At 37.5% G+C, this 23,014-nt stretch overlaps 1 protein-coding gene across 1 annotated transcript in view; it reads left to right on the top strand.

The window, feature by feature from the left end:
• NUFIP1 (nuclear FMR1 interacting protein 1) overlaps positions 1 to 16,597 on the top strand; it is a 47,400-nt gene extending 30,803 nt beyond the window's left edge. Inside the window, exons 8-10 of the mRNA XM_003412664.4 lie at positions 3,960 to 4,076; positions 11,994 to 12,223; positions 13,708 to 16,597. Of these exons, the coding sequence (XP_003412712.1) occupies positions 3,960 to 4,076; positions 11,994 to 12,223; positions 13,708 to 13,845 (485 nt within the window). The 3' untranslated portion in view covers positions 13,846 to 16,597. The remainder of the gene's footprint in view (positions 1 to 3,959; positions 4,077 to 11,993; positions 12,224 to 13,707) is intronic.
• The last annotated feature ends 6,417 nt before the right edge of the window (positions 16,598 to 23,014 follow it).

Below are 23,014 nucleotides of genomic sequence, written 5' to 3'. Positions count from 1 at the left end.
TGTTGACTATTGTAGAGAGTGAACCCCTCTTGCTCCACCTACATTCTGCTCCCTGGTAACCACAATGAACATTAGTTTCTGTATATTTACTTTTTTATGTCATTTCATAAAAGTGAGAACGTACAGTATTTGTTTTTTTGTGATTGACTTATTTCGATGAGTCAGAATCAACTCGATGGCTACTGGTTTTTTTTTTTTTTTTTTTGGTTATTTCACTCAACATAATGTCTTCCAGGTTCATCCGTGTTCCACGATGTTGTGGGAACTCGTTTTTCCTTATTGCTGAGTAGTAGTCCGTTTTATATATGTACCACGTTTTCGTTACTCATTCTTCTGTTGAGGGGCACTTTGGTGGTTTCCATCTTTTTGCTATTGTGAGTAGTGCTGTGATGAACATAGGTGTGCATACGGCAGTGTTAGTTGCTTAGTTGTGATAAATGCACCATGATTATAAGAGTTTGACATTAGGGGGAGCTAGGTGAAGGGTAAATGTAAATTCTTTGTACTATTTTTGTAACACTTCTGCAAGTCTAAAATTAGTTCAAAATATAAAGTTTAAAAAAAGCAAGAGGAAAAGGGCCAACATGTAAGCCTGTTAAAGCCTCACCGTTCGAGTTTTGAGTTGTGAGGAGCAGTGTCCTCCAGGATTTATTTCCCTACATTTTTGTTTGTTTGTTTTCTTCCCCCTAATATTTTCTGATTATAAAAGCAATACAGAAAATGTGAAGGAAAACTGAAAAGCATAAAATAAAAAACAACCTATTTTCTTAATTTACAGAGACAGCCACTGCTCATATTATGGTATATATATCTTTTCAGTACTTTCTTACATGCATATATATGACTTTTTAGTAGAAATGGAATCATTTTTAAAAGAGAAAGAACGACCTTTAGATCCAGACAGAATTAGGTTTCCATCCTGATTCTTTCTCTTACTTGCTCAGTGACTCTGTGTCAGTTAACCTCTTTGAACTTGTCTTTACTCATTCATGCAACATTTTGTTCTTCAGATATGTGGGTATGATGTGCTAAGTGATGTTCTAGGCTCTGAGGATGCAGCAATGAACAAAGCAAACCCTCTTCTCTCCTGTAGCTTACATTCTGATTGGGGGAGATAAACGGTACACAAATGCATAGTATGTTGGGTTGATATAAGTGTAATGGAGACGAGTAAAGCTGGGTAAAGGAGTAGAGAATGAAGGTCAGAGAAAGGGGTGTGCTACTTTATATAGGGTGATCAGTGAAGGCCTTTCTGATAAGGTGACATTTAAGCAGAAATTGGAATGAAGTGAGGGAGCTGATGCCCAAGGGGACAGCCTTCCAGGTAAAAGGAGTAGCAGGTGCAAACATGTATTCAGGAAACAGCAGAGATGTAATGGAGTGAGCAAGAAAGAAGTGGTAGGATTTTAGATGAGATAAACAGAGGGCCAGATCAGAAACGGCCTTGTAGGTCAGGAAAGTGCTTGGCATTTTACTCTGAGGTTGAGCACAGTGCTGAAGTGATCTGATTTACGTGTTTAGGTTGAGATTAGGTAGTAGGGAGGGGTGGATAGGGTCATATTAGGGAGACCTTTTAGAAGGCTCTTGGAATTGTCCAGGCAAGAGATGTCGGTGGATTATACTAGGGTTTTCCTAGTGGGAGTAATGAGAAGTAATACCATTCTAGATATATTTTCAAAATAGCCCTGACAGCATTTGTTTATAGGTTGAATATGTGAGAGGAAGAGAAGAGTCAAGGATTGCTATGTTTTTTGCCTAACCATTAGGAAGAAAGAGTTGCCACTGATTGAGATAGAAAATACTGGAGGGCATGTTTGGAGTAGAAGTCAAGTGTTTGTTTTTGAACATGACGTGTTTGCAATGCCTGTTTAGCATCTGAGTAGACATGTTGAACAGGCAGTGGGGTAGAGTATTATGAAGTTGAGGGGAAGACTGAAGGCTGAAGATGAAAATTTGTGATTCATCAGCATATAGACAGTATTCTAATATTTGAGATGACACGAGATCGTCTAGGAAAGGGAAGGTATAACAAGAAGATGTCTCTGAGAATTGGACCCTGGGGCACACCAGCATTTTGGAAGTTGGTCAGTGAGAATTCAATAGGAAGACTGCAGAAGGAGAGCCAAGTGAAGGGGTTCTGGAAGCCAAGTGAAGAAATTGTTTCAAAAAGTAGAACATGATTGCTGCCAGATGCTGTTACTAAGTAAGATGAGGACCAAGAAATGATCTCCAGATTTGGCAACATGGAAAACTCAAGTGAACCTGGGAAAAAAAGTTTTACTGGTGTGATGGGTCTGAAAAACTGAAGTAAATTCTGAAGTGGTGCGGACAGCAGAGATAGCTGTTTCCAGTTTTGCAGTAAAAGGGAACAGAAGCGGAGCTATAGCTGGAGGAAGATGTTATTTGCATATTAGCATTGACCGTGGAGACATTTTGATAGGGTGGCATCATTTTAGTAGGAGAACTTTATGTATGTAGGAGGCATTGTAGTCCACTGTTTAAGAATTGGATGATGGAATAATACCAGGATTTAAATTTGGACCCCCCTGTTTTATAATCAGAGCTCTGGCGGCACAGTGATTAAAAGGTATGGCTGCTCATCAAAAGGTTGGCAGTTCGAATCCACCAGCCACTCCTTGAAGAGGAATCTTCCATAAAATTAGTATGTAGATTATTCATCCCACTGTTAGAATGATCATAGGCCAAACTGTTGTATTCCTTCCAAGACCCAAAGAGAATGACACCAAAAAGTAAAGTAACAGCTGAATATCATGCTCTTTAGAAACATGATCTCATTTAATCTTTATGAGATACCATTTTCACTATTAATTACAAGAATGAAACCAAGCTTCAGAAAATCTGAGTAACTTTTACTTCAGGTAAGATAACTATAAAACCAAACCTGCCTCTGTCGATTCCAACTCAGAGCAACCCTATAGGACAGAGTAGAACTTTCCCATAAAGTTTCCAAGGAGCACCTGGTGGATTCGAACTGCTGGCCTTTTGGTTAGCAGCCATAGATAGCTCTTAACCACTATGCCGCCAGGGTTTCCACTTTATCCACCAGAAGGCAGTAATTCAGCATTCACATAAAAATATACTGCGATTTTCCACTGATGTGTTTTGGTTTCCCCTAGACTGACTTGGTGAGCATTAAGTGCTTAGTCTTGAAACATTTCATATTGGTTGTGGGTTGAGTTGGTTCATTATGATAGACAAGTTACTTATTGTTCTCATTCTTCAGTCAGGCAGTTTTACTGGTTGTCTAGATAGATTTAATACATTTTTAGAGCTGCCAAAAATAAATGTAATTGGTGGTGTCCTGGGGCTACAGCGAGGCGTGCTAGGCTCTGATCAGACACTTTACCTTTGGCAGGCCCTTTAATACTACCTGCTAAATTCTCATGCTTGGCTTGTTTACTTAAGCTCTGAGAAGTTCTCAATAATAAAAATGCTGAGCAGACTCATTTCAGTATAACTCTTTGACTAAGCCTAAAAAAATCTATAAAAAAAAAAAAAAACAACAAAAAGTTTGGAGGTTTTTATATTTATCGTTAAGTCTATTCAGAGTCAGTGACCCTAATCCCATGAGGTTAAGTAAGTTTCTGACCTTCGTGCTACATGTAAATGAGTAGCAAAGACTGTGTAATTAAGTTAATTAAGAGAAGGCCCAGGTTCCATAACCTGTGAAGCATGATAAGTAACTGAGCTGTGTATAGCTTCCATTTGCCTGCTCTCCTCTTGGGGCAATAGTTTCTCTGATCTTGAAGATTTAGACCAAGGGTAAATTTTTTAGGTCTCCTGGAATTAGTTTTTTGGGACCGTTAAGGAAATGGGCAGAAATTACTTTCTTTTCACTAAGTAACAAGTGGGGTCGGGGCTGTCAGCTTTCTTTTTATGGTAATAGATCATTTTGGTTACACTGCTTTCATCTTAGATGTTTTTCTGATCTATTGCAGAGTCTGATAAGGAAGACAAACCACTCAGTACTGTTATACCCAAGGAAGTGACCCCAGCTCTGTGCTCACTAATGAACAGCTATGGTAGCCTATCAGGGTCGGAGAGTGAGCCTGAAGGTAAGGCATGGCTTAGGCTGTTACAGTTTTGTTTTGCTACTTTTTACCTTTGTGGCATACTGTGTATAATTAGCACCCAGGATGCACAATCTTTGATTTTCACATTCCTTTTTCATTTGGTACAGAAGTAAAGTTAATGTGAGATAAAGGAAAGCTGGAGAAATTTGGAAATTTGTTGCTACTCTGGGAGAAAAAGGCAAAAATAATTACAAGATACATAAAAGACTAGGAAGAATTGAGAATATCCACTAATGGGCTGAAAGAAAGAAAATACTAAAAGATATAGCAAAGAAAGTTAATTTCTTCTAAGAAACCTTTGTCTTGACATGTTTAGCACCTTTGGTAGATAAAGCAAGGTTGTTTATGACAAAAATGATGATAGAGTTTCTTAAATGTATATCATGCATTGCTGTTTATAGAACACATTTACATAAATTATCTCATTTGGAGAACATACAGCCCTATTCTTGTGGTTGTGTTAGCCTGTGTGTTTTAAAGATTGGACAAAATAGAATCCTTTCAGGAGTCTTTCTGAGAATTCCGCAATGCGCAGTGTACCTGTCTTAACCTTTAAAGATAATGTCACAGATGATAATGTGTGGGGCTTTATTTTAAAATGTGCTGTTAGGATAAAGCAGCTTAATCTCTTTTAGGGACACCAGAAAGAACCCTAAGTAGGCTACTGATCTGATGCAGCATGGCAGCTCTTAATCCAGGGTTCTTATGGGGTAAATGACATTAGAATGCATTATTAGTAATCCAGCATGTGCTTAGCGAATAAGCCTTTAACCCCCTATTGCAGAAATCTGGCTCTGCATGGTAATTTTATTTAGGCTTGACCAACTGTGGGAGAATTCATGTGTCTGTATCTTAGGACAAGAAGCATAATTAAAATAGGAAACCCATTGCCACTGAGTTGATTCTAACTCATGGCAACCCTATAGGACAGAGTAGAACTGCCCCATAGGGTTTCCAAGGAGTGCCTGGTGAATTCGAACTGCCAACCTCTGATTAGCAGCCTTAGCTCTTAACCACTACACCACCAGGGCTTCCAGGAGCTGTAAAGAGAGTAAAAATACAGAGTTTAAAAGTATTTGTATAGAGTGAAGGGAAGATTTGAATGTAATTGGATGAAAATGACAGCACTTTTAGTGTTGACTAGAGATAATGTTTGTGCAATTGGGGCATGCTGACTAAGGAAGAATTGGGCTTTAATGTGAAAAATGTTTAAAGCTATCAGCAGCGTAGGGTTGCCATGAGTTAGAATTCGACTTGATGGCAATGGGTTGGTTTTTTGGGGGGTTTGGTAACATGGGGATTTTTTTTTTATGTGCCACGGCTTACTACTAGCTTGTTAAAAGCTACTTGAATTTTGAAATATAAACGACTTTGTCTTTATCAGAGCGTTCTTTAACAGATGGTTGCCTGCCCTGTTTTAAATTTATTTTTTATTTTAAGAAAAAGTATTTATTTCTCATTCTTGTTTCTAATATACTGATATGAAAGTGAATTTATTCTTTAAACACATTAAATTCCCTTTTTATCAGCTGTACTTATACCAGCTGATAAGAAAGAAAGCTATTGCTAGACTACTGAATCCCATAAAAGCAGGTGGTACTAAATTTTCTTCTCTCTCAAAATGAAGTCTTCAGTAACTTTTTATACCTACATCTTCATTTTGAGACTCTCATCATTTTTAAGTATAAAGAAAACTGGAAAGGATCTTTGAGGTCACACTCCTTTGTTTTGTAGAACCTTAAGCTTAAAGAGGATAAGTTTGCAAAGCTAGTATGTTGTAGACCGTATGTAAAACCTAGGTTTAAGAACTTAAAAGTCTAAAGAACCCAAGTACATTGCTTTCCTTTATAGTCTTTCTCTGTGGCATGTTCATTCTTTCTGCACAGTAATGAATAGTCTTATATTTTCTTACAGATAAGAGAATATTAACTACAAGAAGATATTTGATTTTGTATGAGTATATTTTTGACATACTGCTTAAGATGCCTTGCTGTAAGGAGGGAAGCCCTTGCTTCACATTCATAAGTCTTAAGAATTATGTAGCAAATTTCTAGCTTTCAGTGTTAATTTTGGGCTATAGGAGGGAATATTGACATATGGAAGCTTGGAAATGAAACCAAGGAAACAAAGTGGGCCTTCTCTGATCCATGAAATAGCACCTAGAAGACTGCATGGTTAAGTAGACCCTAAATGGAGATGAGTAGTCTGATTCTTTCTAACAGATTTTAACTACTGTGTCTTCATAGTTAATTTCTGTCTCAACATGAAAGTATATTTTAAAAAAAAAAAAAATTGCCATCGAGTTGATGCCAACTTATAGTGACCCTGTAGGGCAGGGTAGAACTGCTCCATAGGCTTTCCAGAGAGCAACTGATGGATTTGAACTGCTGACCTGTTGGTTAGCAGCCAAGCTCTTAACCACTGCATCACCAGGTATCCTAAAAGTGTATTGTTGTTCTTATTGTTAGGGGCCATCCATTTGGTTCCAACTCATAGCGACCCTTTGTACAACAGAACAAAACACTGCCCGGTCCTACACTATCCTCACAATCGTTATGCTTGAGCCCATTGTCGCAGCCACTGTGTCAGTCTGTCTCATTGAGGGTCTTCCTCTTTTTCACTGACCTGTGTTTACCACGTGTGATGTCCTTCTCCAGGGGCTGATCCCTCCTGGTAATATGTCCAAAGTATGTATAAAGAGGGTCTTAAAACGGTAGTGCTTTTCCAGAGGAAGTTTTAGACAAGGAAAGGGTCCGCCAGAGGTTTTGCTTAGTTCTGGAGCTGAAAGAATCATTGACACATACATAGGAAAGAAAAATTTAATGAGTAGTATTTTCACATGGGCTGCTTTGATATGTCATGAATTTTGCATGTTAGCATTTTTTATACCATATTAGAACTTGAGTACAGTTTTACAACTCCAAAATTATTAAAATGTTTCTTTACAAACTGGTCTGGCTATAACTGGGAGATCTCCAGATTGAAAACTGTTTCAAAAGACCACAAGTGTGATGAAGATTTGAATGAACCAAAAGAGAACATTTAAAAATTTATTTGAATTGACGAAGATTAGATTAAAATATGGTAGTAAACTGAGAAATGTAAAACTCCAAGAAAAAAAAATATAAGCCATCCCAGTTCCTCATTCCTTATCAGAAAATTGACAGCATAAGCTCTGATTCATTTGGTTTCTGTGTGCCTGGATCGAACGTGGATAATCAGGACTTGATGGGGAAGGGAATAATAGGGTCGGTATGAGTCAGAATTGACTCGACAGCAGTGGACTGGGTTATTTTGGTTTTTAGTGCCCTGGTTTTTCTTTTTGCCTTTAATTATTATCCCCATAGTTTTGAACTCTACGGTTCACTTGGGGAATTCTTAGCTTCAGTCCTTGTCTCTTTCTTCTTTTTCTTTTCCCCGTCATTTTGAGGGCACGTCATCACTGTATCATAGCAGGCACTTAGATAGTGCTCACTTTGTGGCAGGCACTGTTTTAATTATCACAACAGCCTCATGAAGTAGATACAGTATTTATCCTCGTTTTATAGAAATTTAGGCAGACGCAAGTAGCTTGCCTGAAGATCACACACTTAGTAATTGATGGGACTGAGACTTAAACCTAACAATCTTTCATCAGAGTCTGTGCTTCTAACATTACCTATAAAACCAAACAAAACCCATTGCTGTCGAGTTGATTCCGACTCATAGCCATCCTATAGGACAGAGTAGAACTGCACCATAGGACTTCCAAGGAGTAGCTGGTCCATTCTAACTCCCGACCCTTTGGTTAGCAGCCCAGCCCTTAGCCACTTCGCCATGCCCTTTCAAATGTAATTTCTACATCCAGTCCTGAGTGTAAGTGTTGAAAGTTTTGAGGGCTGTGATTAAACTGCCACAGTCTTGTCTGTGTAATTGAACCTGGTCTCTCAGCAATTTGAGGCTCCCGATACATCTTTATATCACATCAGCCTGTAATTTATGGTAATCAAATATGTATAATAACCATTGGGGGAGGGGGTGAGATTCCTATCTCAAAACTTATGACTTTTCAACAGATCATTTGGTTTGTCTTATTCTGTTAATATGGTGAAATACATTGATTTTTAAATGGCAAACCAACTTTATATTTCTGGGATAAAATCTACTTGGCAATTGTCTTACTTACTTACCTAGTGGTTCCATCAGAAAAAATACCACAAATGGATGACTTTAAAGAACAGAAATTTATTTTCTCTCAATTCTGAAGACTAGAAGTTTGAATTCAGGGCATCGATAGGGGTAGGCTCTCTCTCTGTCACGTCTAGGGGAAGATCCTTGTCTCTTTTAGCTTCTAGTAGCTGCTGGCCATTCTTGGCATTTCTGGGCTTAGAGATGCCTCTGCCTCCCTCTGTCTGTCTGTGTCTGTTTACTCTTTTTTTGACAGCACCACTCAGAAGAGACTCCCATATGACCGTGTTAACATAACAACCTCTGTTTCCAAATAAGTCCGGGTACAGGGTTTGTGACTTTAACATAACATTTTGGGGGACACAATTCAAATTGCTGAATTTGATTTGCCAATATTTTATTAAGGATTTTTGCATCTCTGTTCATGAAGGAAATTCTGTGATTTTCTTTTCTTATAATGGCTTTATCTGGATTTGGTATAAAGTGTATCGTTTCCTCCTCTTTTTTTTTTAAGGGTTTGTTTAGGATTGCTACCATTTTTTTTCTTTATATGTTTGTAGAATTCAATAGTGATGCCATCTAGACCTGACATTTTCTTTTGGGGAAGGTTTTTAATTATTTAAATTTCCTTGGTGGCTGTGTTATTGTTGTTGGGTGCCATTCAAGTCTGTTCTGACTCATAGCAACCCCATGTAACAGAGTAGAACTGCTTCATAGGGTTTCCTTGGCTGTAATCTTTATGGAAGCAGATCACCAGGTCTTTCTCCCACAAAGCAGCTGGGTGGGTTTAAACCGCCAGCCTTTTGGTTAGCAGCCAAGTGCTTAACTGTTGTGCCACCAGGGTTCCTTTTAATAGCTGTTAAAAAAAAAAAACCAAACCGGTTGCCATCGAGTCAATTCTGACTCATAGCAACCCTATAGGACACGGTATAACTGGCCCATAGAGTTTCCAAGGAGCACCTGGTAGATTTAAACTGCAGACATTTTGGTTAGGAGCCGTAGCACTTAACCACTACACCACCAAGTTTTCCTTAATAGCCATAGGACTGTCCAAATTTTCTAGTTCCTTCTTGGGTCAGTTTTGGTAATTTGCGTCTTGCAAAAGAATTTGTCATCTAAGTTGTCAAATTTATTCGCTTAAAGGTATTCAGAATATTCCCTTGTGATATCTGTAGTTTTATCCCCTATTTTATTCCTGATATTATTAATAGGTACTTTTTCTTGCCCAGTCCTGCTTATTAGTTTTATAATCCTCTTTAAGGGATCAACTTCTGTCCTTGTTTATTTTTTTCTATTATTTGTCTAATTTATTGATATCCACTCTTTATTATTTCCTGACTTTCCATTCTCTAGTTTCTTACAGTGATGGCTTAGATGATTGATTTTAGGCTTTTCTTCATTTCTTTTTTATTATTATTATTGTACTTTAGAGCAAATTAGTTTCTTATTAAACAGTTAATACACAAATTGTTTTATGACATTGGTTGCCAGCCTCATGATGTGTCAACGCTCTCCTTTTCCACCCCGGGTTTCCCGTTTCCATTGGTCCAGTTTTCCTGCCCCTTCCTCCCTTCTTGTCTTTGCTTTTGGGCTGGTGTGCCCATTTAGTCTCGTATACATGATTGAACCGCAAAGCACGTTTCTCACGTGTGTTATTATTTGCCCTGTAGGCCTGTCTAATCTTTGGCTGAAGGGTGAACTTCAGGAGTGACTTCAGTACTGAGTTAAAAGGATGTCTAGGGGCCACACTCTTGGATGGAGTTTCTCTAGTCTCTTTCAGACCAGCAAGTCTGGTCTTTTTGTGTGTGTGTGTGTGTGTGTGTGTGTGTGTGAATTTTAATTTTGTGCTTCTTTTTTCTTCCGCTCTGTCCAGGACCCTTGTAATCCCTGTCAGAGCAGTTTGTTGGTGGTGGTAGCTGGGCACCATTTTGTTGTCCTGGGCTCAGTCTGGTGGTAGTTGTGGTCCATTAGTCCTGTGGACTAATCTGTCCCTTGTGTCTTTGATTTTCTTTATTCTCCCTTGCTCCAGATAGGGTGGGATCAGTAGACATATCACAAACTTTTAAGATCCTGATGCTACTCACCAAAGTAGGATGTGGAACATTTTCTTTATAAACTATATTATGCCAGTTGAGCTAGATGCCCCCTGAGACCATGGTCTCCAGCCCTCAGCCCAGTAACTCGGTCCCGCAGGGAGTTTGAACATGTCTGTTAAGCTTCCATGACTTTCCCTGGTATTTTCATTTCCAATATAAGCATTTAGACCTATAAATTTGCCTTTGTGCGCTGTTTTAGCTACACCCCATAAATTCGATGTATTTTTATTTTTATTTATTTCAAAGTACTTTCTAATTTCTCTTGTGATTTGTTCTTTGACCCATGAATTATTTAGAAGCCTGTTATTTAGTTTCCAAATATTTGGGGTTTTTTAAAAAATTCTGTTGTGATTAGAGAACATACCGTGTACGTTTTTAGTTTTTTAAAATTTACTTAGACTTGTTTTATGGCCTAACACATCATGAGTGTGTATGTGAATTTGAAAAGAATGTGTATTGGGTTGAGTGTTCTCTCTTGGTTTGAGTTGATTGGTAGTGTTGTCCAGGTCCTGTATATCCCTACTCATTTTCTAATTGTTCTTAAACTACTGAGAGTGGAGTGTTCAAGTTTACAACCGTAATAGTGAACTTATTTATTCCTCTTGTCAGTTTTTATTGGCATATATATGGAAGCCGTTATTAAGTGTTAATTGTTTTTGTCTGCTCGATAAATTAATGCCTTTATCATTATGAACTATCTCTTTTTGTCCCTGGTAATATTCCCTGTTCTGATGTTTACTTTGCCTGATGTTGATATAGCCATTCCAGCTTTCTTATGGTTAGTGTTTGCATGGTATCTTTTTTCATCCCTTTAACATGTGATTTTAAAGTTGGTTTCTTATAGACTTCTTGCTCTTAGTAGTCCTCTGACCATCTCTCCCTTTTAATTGGGGTGTTTAGACCATTTACATTTAATGTAATTATTGATACGATTGGGTTTAATTTTAACATCTTACTACTTCTTTTGTTTGGCTATTCCATTTTTCTTCTTTTCTGCTTTGTTTTAGATTAATCTTGTGTTCTTAGAAAAATGAAAGTATGATTTATTTGTTTTATACCATTTGTTTAATTTTTTAGGAGTTGCTGTATGATGTATAATATGTAAATTTAACTTATTATAGCCTAACTTCACGTGATATTTTACCACTTCACATATAGTTTAAGAATCTTATAGCAATATACTTATATTTTCTTTCTCTCTCTTTTTGTACTGTTATAGGTTTTATTTCAACTGATGTTATAAATCCCACATACAGTTATTATTTTTGGTTTAAATAGTTAATAATTTTTTTAAAAATTCAAACGAGAAAAAATGCCTTTTGTATTTATTTACATATTTACCATTTCAGCACTCTTCATTCCTTTGTGTAGATCCAAGTTTTTATATGGTATTTCCTTCATAGGGATTACTTTCTGTAGCTCTTTGTGGTGGTCTCCTCAATTATTGGCAGTTAATAGCTCCCAACCTGAAAAACATTGGAGCACATCGTAAATGCCTGTTAAGTCATACATAGTTTTAAGTTATAAAATAGCCAATATTATGGCCATGGGGATTATTATGGGATTTTTTGTTGTTGTCTTTGGAAGTTTCACCTATTTTGTTTGTTTTTTTGTATTTATATTTCATCACACTTAGAAACTCCCATCAAGACTGAAGCAGAAGTTCTGACAGAAAACCAGGTTCTTCTTAACAGTACTCATGAGAGTCCAAGTCACCATGTTCAAGTAACTGTTAGAAATTTCTCAGAAGCCAAGCCTAAGAGTCCAAGGAAAAATTTTAAAAAGACAAATCCTAAGCAGAAAAAATATCACCACTATCAAACATTATTTAAACCAAGAACACACCATCCAAATCTCCTGGAAATGGTGAGTGATTCTTCTTTATATTCTAATCTTTGTGTTCTCACATCATAAAGATGGAGCCACTGGGTTTTTTCCGTGTGTGTGTGTTTTAAGGTTACTAGAGACATACGTTCCTTGAAGACTTATCTGTGTATCTGTGTTCTGAAGCTGCATTTAGCATGTAGCTGGGGTTCAGTAAATGTAGAATAACTACACTTCTCTTCAAAACTGCTTAAAATAAAAGAGCCTGGATTTGACTGATTGGTAAGGAAATATTGAGATTTTTAAGTTTTTCTTGAAAACACAGTTAAATAAAATGGTAGGCTAAAGGGAGAAAGTGGTTTTTAGTACAAATATCTGTTTAGAAATACAAAGTAATGAAAGAGGCTGAGGTTTCTTGATGATTCTCATTTCTTCTCTTTGGAGACTCTCTTCATTCTTTCTCGTTCTATACCTTTATTATCCCCAATCTCTGTGATTAAGGATTCGATAAGAATATTTATTTATTTATGTTTTTTGTGTGCATCGTTGGCTTTATTCTCAGCATGATGTACTCAAAAAAGTAGTATCTTTCCTCCTAATAAAGACGAAGCAGTGCATTTTTAGATTTTAAGTAATGGATATGAAGCTTTTCAAAGATTTTCATATCTAAGGGTGATAGGAATATTCCAAAACTTTTAATGAAGTTGCAAAAATAATCTATTGACATTCTGTGAAGGTCTGTCTGTTTTTGCCTCATCGAGTAAGTGCTTATAGTGTAGCTGAAGTGTTTTATGGCTCTATGAGGTATTAAGTATAGACACGGTCAATCCTTATTAAAATGGAGCCAAAGTACTCTCTCTGTTTTTAATTTTCTGTGCTGTACAAAATACGTTTTTAAATGTTTCTCATACTTCATAATTAAATCATCTTTTCACTAAAAGTTTTTAGGCTATGTATTCGAACTACATTAATGACATAAGAAAATAAATTGAGTAGTTGCTTTATCCTTTTAGTCAAATATATGATTCGCTGGTCATGGACTTACTCCTGCACTCCAGGGATTTTTAGCTTTCTTTCAATTTCAGTAAGCACAAAAAGGGGAAGTTAGGAAAGTCTAGGACTGTTGAGTTTTTTTTTTTTTAGCTATTAATTTCATCATTACTATATGTAATATATATTGTTTAACTCACTGATTTCTAGACTGTTTATAGATTTAGGTTTAAAGGTCCTTTTTGACATGATTTTAGATTAAAGAATTGCAGACATTTTTGCCTTTTTTTCTGCCGTTTGTTAGATACCCCTAGAAGAACCCCCAATATGAACATGTGTACTGTTTAAAAAGCTAGATAATCTTTGTGTCAGTTAAAAGGAAATGTTCTTGCATTGTTTTTTAGCAAAATAATTAGTAAGTATACATCTCTTATTCTTTTATGTTCCTTATGTGGGAAAAGCACACTTAATATTTTAGGTTGTCTTTCTCAGATATATTTTATTTACCAGCTGATCTTTTTATTACTGTTTCTTAGCTTTTGGCTCCGGACATCAGACATGAAAGAAATGTGATTTTGCAGTGTGTTCGGTACATCATCAAGAAGGACTTTTTTGGACTTAATGCTAATTCTGCGAAGACCGAGGATGTGTTAGTTTCTGATGTTCCCGCGTAACTGAAGCATGTAAAGTAGTGTCATCCTCAAGTTAGTGGAGGAAAACCTTTTTTTAAAAAAAGAAAAAAACCTGCATTAGTAATTGTAAGCCCCATAAGATATTATGTTGGATTTTTAAGTCATTTCTTTGAACCTATGCTAATAAATACATAATCAGTTTTTAAGGCTGTGTCGTTACTGTTGGGATCATACACAGTATTTGCAGACAGAATTTTACTTCGTATTTGTATCTGTATGTATTGTTATTATGTAAGGAAGTCTGCTGTTGGGCAAATAAAGATTTTGAAGGTACTGGTTTAGTAGGAAAGAGGAAAGCATTTAAAATGTTTAATTCAGCTAAGCAAAGCTGGAGGCTGGGTAGAGAAATACAGCCATTTTGTTTTTAATGCAGGAAAGAAAGGAGTTGTTCTTTAACTGTAGCAAGGAAGGATATTAAAAATAAATAAAAATAAAACAGATCAAGTTCACATTATTAAAAGGTCTTGAAATTTAAATTTTCCCTGTTTATTTCAAAGAATACGTTTAAACGAATGTACTAGCATGACTTAAGTAGTTCAAATATTGAACATTTGAAATATTAATATAGATGTGGCCTCTGTGTATATTTAGATTCAGTTGAAGGGCTTCTTTTTTTAATTGTACCTTTTATCCCACTATGAAAAAGTACATAAAGTATAGTACTTAATAAGGGTCAACCCATTTCTTATAGCAGAAACCGTGGTTTATGAAATGTTAGCTCAGTTTTAAGGTTTAATAAAAATTCATCCTCTGAAAAAAAAAAGGTAGTGAAAAAACCTGAACCCATTGCTGTTGCGTTGACTCCAACTCACAGCAACCGTGTAGGACAGAGTAGTATCTGAACCCTTTTTAAAATTTTAGGTAAATAAAAGCTTCTTCCATTTTTTTGTCTCCTATAATACCAGGGATTCTGATTTCATGTTCTAGTCACTTGTGCCAGCTAGAGCTGTAGATCTCTCCTTCTGACATACAACTAGAAGGGACTAGGTTTTTAAAAAGTTATGTTGTTATAGTTGAAAAATTAATTTTATCTGACATTGTGACTATGAAGTTGATGAATGTTTCCTACAAGAAGAAAGGCAAGGAAGCTGCTAGCAGCTATGAAGAAAGACCTCTCACTCCCCTGCTGGCAAGATCCAGAATCCTGGGACCCCTGGCACAAAGCACTGGTGATGTCACAAATTTAGATTAAAATTCACATCTAGGTCAGTGTTTTTGAACCTTGTAACCAGCATACAGACCTTTTTTTTTTTTTTTTAATTCTCTTCCTCCCTACTCCTCCAATGACCCCCATATTTTAGAAAATTGGCTGCCTACTACATTCATTAATTCAGCTCATATAGCATTGCTGAGTGCTTACTTCTGTGCCACTGCAGTGGTGAACGAATAGGCCACGCCTGACTTCAAGGGACTCAGTTTTCATATTTATGTTAATCAAAGATGTAACTCCCAACTCAATTCATCTCTTTCCTGAAGTAAATGTTACTAAGTTGGTATTCTAAAATAAGACTTTGCCAGTGTGCAGTTTTATCACTAGATAGTATACAGATTCCATGGGCTTAAAATACATAAACAAATTCACAGACCTCTGAGCTACTTTCAAGGACCACCATACCTCCAGGGATCGCTGCTCTAAGGGGTATCGGGAAGGCAGTTTTATCTTCCGTCTTCTTTGTTTTCCAATAAATGAATTTAAGACTGTAAATGTTCCTCTGACTACTGCTTTGGCTGTGTCTGACAGTTATTTCTAATGGGTAGTTTCAGGTTCGATTGCCATTATTTAATCCAAGAATTATTTTACAACATGTTTAAACTTTCCAAGTGGATAGAATGTAGCCTATATGATTTTCTACATACACAAATGTGAATCAGTATTTATAAATATTCCATGAGTTTTTAGAGGAGGAGGGATGCTTCAACGGTTTTTGGATACAAGGTTTTTTATATTAGATTTTGCTTGTTAATTGTTCAAACCTTTTGTATCCTATCTTACTGCCCATTTAATCAATTGATTTCTGAGATATGAAAACATTAAATGAATGCTGGTGAGTTGTGCCTTTTGTCACTATGAAATACTCTTCTTTGTCCTCGTTAATACTTTCTGCATGACTTCTACTTTGTCCAGTTAACATTGTCAAAACAGCTTTTTGAGGGTTCAGTCTAAGAGTCCCCGAGGACTTTAATCCGTTCATATTAATTGAAATTGCTGAAATGTTTGGACTTACCCCTGCCATCTTATTTTCTATTTTCTATGTACTGTGTTTTCTTTTTTGTTTCAGCATTTTATTGCCTCGATTGAGTGGTTTCCCCCCTTGTTTTCCTAGGGTTTAGAAATAATTAAACCTATTGCTGTTACCCATGCTCTGTATTTCATCAGTAGCTGTATATTCTACCCATCTTCCACGAGACATAACCTTAACATTCGTTCACTTCACCACCTGCACCTCTTTTCATAGTATAACTGTGTGAGGTTTTGGTTTCACGTTGTATATAGTTACGTAGACAACTGTGAGTTTTAACTGTTTTCACTGCTTTTTCTTTCATCTCAGGATTAGTGTTTCGTTGTTGCTGTTTTCTTTTTTTTTTGGTTTGTTGCAGCATATCTTCAAGTAATTAAATGCTGACTTTCTCTACTTGAAATTTTTTTTGAGTTTAAGAGTTTAGGTTCAAAATCGTTTCCCTTCAGAACTTTGAAGCTGTAACATAATTGTTTTTTTACTGTATAGTATTGCTTATTAAAATTCTTACTCTATAAGTTATTGCTTATTAAAAGATACAAATCTGATTCTCTCTCTTTTTTTTAATTGGTAAATAACCTGTTTTTTCCCCTCATTAAAAAACTTAGGATTTCATTTTTATGCTTGGAGTCCTAAAATGTCACCAGTGTTTGTCTAGGTGTGTGGAACATTGTCATTCATTCTACTTAGCCCATGGTTCTTTCACTCTGAAGAACTGTACTGTTCTTGAACTTGGGAAAATGTTTAAAATTATTTCTTTGATTATTTCCTCTACTTTATTTTTCTGGGACTCTTATTAGATGAATGTGACACTTCCTGACTCTTTCCTCTGTCATTTAATTTTGTATTTTGTCTTGGTCCTTTTGCTGTGTTCTGAAAGATTTCTCAAATGTTACCTTTCGTGTCACTAATTCAGTCTTCAGGCATGTCCATTACATTATTATTCAGTTTGTCTATTTCATTTTAAGGAACCTGAGTAGCACAAGCAGTTTGCCATAGGCTGCTAACCAAAAGGTTGATGGTTCAAATCCACCCAGTGGCTCCGCAGAGTAAAAGGCCTGATCTGCTTCTGTCAAGATTACAGCCAAGAAAACCCCAAGAGCAGTACTACTCTGTGCCACGTGGGGTCGCCGTGAGTCAGGACCGACTCCTCAGCAACCAACAACATTTCATTTTAAATTTAGTAGTTATTTTTAAAATATTCAAGATTGCGTTCTTGTTCTAATTGCCTTTTTTCATAGATGTATCCTTAGATTTCTGAGGATACTGATTAGAATTTTTAACATTTTCTGTTCCTTTAATTTTTTGTTTCCCCCATTGATTGTCAATTGTTCTGTTTGTTCAACTCGCTAATTATCTATAGTGCTTTTGATTGTCTTTTAATGTTGACTCTTAGATATGAAAGAGGGTTTGGTATAGATTTTTCCTGCATTCGTGTAAGCCCTTTTACTCCAAAAGGCGTTACCCTGAGTGAGAGGGGCTTGTGCACTGACAGGCTTCATTTCAGAGTACGTGCATGGGGAGCTGGCAGACCACTCCCGTCTCTGCCAAAACAGAGGGTGTTATTCCGAGGGCGGAGCTCCTCTCTCCTGGGCAGAGCCGTCTGCCGCTCCCACTCAGATCTGGATGTGGAGAAGGTTAGGACTTGACCAGCCCAGTGCAGGCCTCCAGCTTTCTGTCACTCTGTCCCTGGAACTGCTTTTAACTTTCTGGTTGTTTTCTTCAGGGCTAGTTTAGGCTGAGGTTTTCCTCTTACTTCCTGTTAACCTGAAGAGCCTTCTGTGGTTCTTAGACTTGATTCTGTACATCAGAATCAACTACCCACCCTAGTTAAAACCCAGGTAGCAGGGCCCCTAGCCTCCCCACCCCCTGGCACCTCGCACTGAGTTACTGATTCAGGAGGGCTGGGGTGAGGCCTGAGCGTCGCAAACAAGCTTCGCCTCGAGAATCTGAGGAACATTTGAGGTTCTCAAAACCACTGATACTCTGGGGTTACCATTTCTTGTATTCCCTCACTGTTTTGATTCTTCAGTTCTTTTTAAATATTTCACAGGATTTGGAGCCTAAGGAGAGGTGTTCAGTTGCTTTAATCCAGACTTCCAACTGAATCTCTTCGTTTGTTATATTCCTGTTTTTTTGAGTAAGCATCTTTGTGTAAAATTTCTCCTTTTTGTGACTTTTTTAAAAAGCATTTTATTATGGAAAATTTCAAACAGGTAAAAGTGTAGGGAGTAACAGGATGACACCCCACTTCCCAGCCATAATGCAATTTCAGCAGTTGCCCTGTAGCCGACCTTGTTTTCGCCTCCACCTGCTCCTCCCTGCTCTGTCCCACCCTGCCGCAGATTATTTTCAAGCTAATGCCCAGGCATTGTATTTTTTTTTTTTTTTATATATATACTTCAGTATAAATCTCTAAAAGGTAGACTTTTAGATAAAACACTTTATCTTTAAAAGTTAATAATTTCTTAATACCATCAACTATGCAGTGTTCAAGTTTAACATAACGTAATTGAGATCTGTCTGGATATTCCATTTTGTGCCTTGTCGTGTATATCAAAAGTGCCATATCAGAAAGTTATATTTTGGACATATTTAAAAGCACAACACATCTGTTGATTTTACCCTTTTCACCTTTTTTCCATTAAAAAAAAAGTGACATTTAAACTCTGAAATGGGGTCTGAGAGGCTGTACAGCTTTTTTTTGTTTAAATGTGAAAATGGTCACGCCAAGCGCTGCAGAGTTCGCAGGCTGTAACTAGGTGACCAAATTCAAGGTGGGAGGTGGGAGCGGAAGCAGGTGACGGGGAACGGTTCTAATGGAACAGGCCGGGGCAGTTTTTCTTGTCTCCACAGCCAACGATGTGGAATTAATGTTTGGAAGTTACCCTGTTAACTTCTTTTGTCCAATAACTCCGCTTGATAAATAAGGCTGGAATGGACTGAAGGGTCAACCTGAGAAAGCACAAGCCATTTAAATCTGGCTAAAACCATCGCTTCAGAGGACAGTGTTGCTCAGTGACAGCCTCCCGTTGGCACAGATGGAGACTCCTTGGGATTGGAATAGGAAGGAATGATTATTTCTTCCTCGAACTTGGGAGAGGAGAAAATGGGTAAACACAAGTAGATGGCCTAATAAAGAAGATAGATTTTCAGAATGTACAGTGGGCCCCTGAGAAAGAAACCTGACATCGAAATTCTCTTTATAGCTCTTTCCACAGGTTGTACCCCGGGGTGCAGTGCGTCCTCTGAGGCACCAATTACCCCTAATGTTGAGGACATTTTCTGAGTCTTCTCATAAAGAGAGCCACAAATATGTCTTCTATCGACCATCTGTGCCCAGCTGACTTAAATCCCAGTCTTTGTACACAGTAGGAAAAACTGTAATGTCTTCGCTTCAGAACTTCGGACGGTTTCCACCTCCGGGTTTCTGGCAATTCTCACCTTTGGTTATTAGAGGGTAATGCCACCATTTCCCAAATTCCTCGGTCAAGTATTTGTCGTTCATGTATATTTTTCTGATTATTTTTATTCTTTTTAACTAAACTACATTCGGATTTCACCAATTTTCCACTAGTATCCTTTTTCTGTTCCATGACTCAATTCAGAATACCTCATTGGCATTTAGTCTTCATGCCTTTGTTACCTTTTTAGTTTCTTTAATGATGAAAGTAATATACTTCTTGTAAAAATTCAATCAATACAGTAAAATATAAAATGAAAAGTGAGATTTGTTCTGCCTTATTCCCTTCCATCATATTCCCCAGAGATGCTACTGTTAACAATTTAGTGTTTAATTCCAGACTTTTAAAAATACGTATATTTACAAGTATCTAAACATGCCTGTATAAATTTCATTTTTAAATTTAAAAATCACAGATACTGTTTTTGCAAAATTTTTTACTTAACAGTGCTATGAATACTTATGCATGTGTCTAAATATATGGGGGCATTGGTGGTTCCGCGGTAGAATTCTGGCCTTCCATGGGGGAGACCCGGATGTGATTCCTGGCCAGGATTCTCATATGTGGCCACCACATGTCTGTCACTGGGGGCTTGTGTGTTGCTATGATACTGATCCGGTTTCAGTGGAACTTCCAGAATAAGACGGACTAGGAAGAAAGGACTAAAAATCAGCCAATGAAAACCCTATGGATCACAATAGTCTAATTCACAATTGATAATGGGATGGCAAAGGACCGAGCAGTGTTTTGTACCATTGTGTATGGGTTGCCATGAGTAGAGGACCAACTTCATGGCAGCTAACAACATATGAATGTCTGTATGTATGCATATGCTTTCACCTAAAAATCTATTCCCCAAAGGTGAAATTTAAGTTGTTTCCAATTTTTCTCCAGTGTTAATGCTGCAGTGAACATTGCTGAATTTATACCTATAAAAAAGCGTGTGTGCCTGTGTGCGCACACATGCACCTATCTGAATATTTCTATGGGAAAGAGTCTTAAGGGTAGAACCACTGGATCAAAAGTCAAATGACTTTAAAAAGCTATACCAAACTACTGTCATTAAAAATATGTTTTAAAAACATATCGACACTTGAAATCAGGAAAACAGATTACTACATGCTCTTTTAAGGGTTATCTGATATTTTTGGTTGGACTGCGATTTACTGTTGGTTAGAGCCAGACTGTGTAAAGTTATATATTAAGTTGTAGGAGATTGGTAAGCTGCAAATGACTTTTCTCTAATAAAATGTTTTTTTTTTGTAGAAAAGAGGGTACAGTTTTTTTGCCTTGTAGCACATTAACCACTCTCATATCTAACTTTGTAGTGTTATTCCAGCATTCTCTTCTCGTATCCTCTTTTGTCATTCTGCTGGGTCTTTTAGCGACGAGTGAAATAACTCTTTTGACCCATGCTTACTATTTATTCGTATGAGAGTTGTTTTTAACTTCTCGAAAAGTATAATGAGTATATGAGAGTTCTTTTTACTCATGCTCTTACCAATGTATGACAAATCTTTTTACTAATTTTGCTGATGCATGAGATGTCCCAGTGTGTAAGACTCATCCTGATTTTAAACGGATATTTAAAATATTTCCACAGAGTTCAGTACAGGTTTACATTACAATTCAGGTGCCTCAAGGAGGATGTGAGACTATCAAAAGAACCAGATAGTGCCCAGGCTTCCCTTGCCTAACCCCCACGTGGCACTAGGCACTGCCTTTCCTTCCAGAATACTCCTTACCTCGAAAGCTGGCCCAGTCAGTAGCGCCCAATCCAGGGCAGTAGTATGGGGTCCTCCGCGTTAGAACTTTTAAAAGTAACACAGATTACAGTTAGATTACCCTGTGGCGCAGTGGTTAAGCATTCGGCTAACCAAAAGGTTGGCAGTTCAAATCCACCAGCTGCTCCTCGGAAACCCTCTGGGGCAGTTCTACTCCGTTCTGTAGGGTTGCCTTGAGTCAGAATCGATTTGACAGTAACAGGTATGGGGTGTTTTGAGGAGAGAGAACATCCTAAAACAGCAAGTATTATCATTTTGTTACTCTGTCAGGTGAGAGAATGGTATCTTTTTTTTTTTTTTTTTTTTGCATATCCCTGACCCTAATGAGGCTAAGCATTTTTTCATATTTTTTTGGCCCCTGTATTTTATAAATTGCCTATTCTTTTTTTTTTCTTATTGTATTTATTGTGCTTTAGGTGAAAGTTTACAAATAAGTCAGTCTCTAGTACAAAAAGCCATAAACGCCATGCTGTGCCCTCCCAGCTGCTCTCCCCTTAAAGTGACAGCACACTCCTCCTCTCCGCCCTGTATTCCCCGTGTCCATTCAGCCAGCTCCTGTCCGCCTCTTCTTTCTCATCTTGCTACCAGACAGGAGTCGCCCACATAGTCTCATGTGTCTACTTGAGCCAATTAGTTCAGTCATCACCAGCATCATTGTCTGTCTTACAGTCCAGGCCAATCCCTGTTTGTAGAGTGGTTTTGAGAATGGTTCCAACTTTGGGCTATCAGAAGGTCTGGGGACCATGATCATCAGGTTCCCTCCGGTCTCAGTCAGACCATTAAGCCTGGTCTTTTTACAAGAATTTAAGATCTGCATCCCATTGTTCTTCTGCTCCATCTGGATTCTCTCTTGTGTTCCCTGTCAGGGCAGCGATTGGTGGTAGCCGGGTACCATCTAGTTCTTCGGGTCTCGGACTATGGAGTCTCCGGTTTATGTGGCCCTTTCTGTCTCTTATTTACCTTGTGTCTCTGGTGTTCTTCATTCTTCTTTGCTCCAGTGAATTGAGACCAATTTACGCATCTTAGATGGCCACTTACTAGCGTTTAAGACCCCAGGTGCCTCTTAATACATTTTTTTATGCCAATTGGCCTGATGTGCCCTGAAACCATGGTCCCCGGACCCCCATCCCTGCTACTCTGGCCTTTGAAGCATTTAGTTATATTCAGGAAAGTTCTTTGCCTTTGGTTTAGTCCAGTTGTATTGACTATCCCTGTGTTATCTGTTGCCCTTCCCTTCACCTAAAAAAAATTTTTGTCTACTATCTGGTTAGTGAATATCCCTCTCCCTCCCTCCCCACCCTCGTAACCATCAAAGAATATTTTCTTCTGTGTTTATACTTTATCTAGAGTTCTTATGATGGTGGTCTCATACAATATTTGTCCTTTTGCAATTGACTAATTTCACTCAGCATAATGCCTTCCATATTCCTCCATGTTTTGAAATGTTTCACAGATTCATTGTTGTTCTTAATCGTTGCATGGTATCCCATTGTGTGAATATACCATAATTTATTTATCCATTCATCCATTGATGAATTGCCTATTCTTATCCTTTCCCTATCATCCTGTTAGATTGTGTTACGGATTGAATTGTGTCCCCCATAAAGATGTGTTGAAGGCCTGGCCCTAGAGCCTGTGAATGTCAACTTGTTTTAGAATAGGGTCT

Source organism: Loxodonta africana, chromosome 17, assembly GCF_030014295.1.
Source record: "Loxodonta africana isolate mLoxAfr1 chromosome 17, mLoxAfr1.hap2, whole genome shotgun sequence".
Lineage (NCBI taxonomy): Eukaryota > Metazoa > Chordata > Mammalia > Proboscidea > Elephantidae > Loxodonta > Loxodonta africana.
The sequence above is the reverse complement of the archived record's forward strand: the minus strand, read 5'-3'. Positions and strand labels throughout refer to the sequence as shown.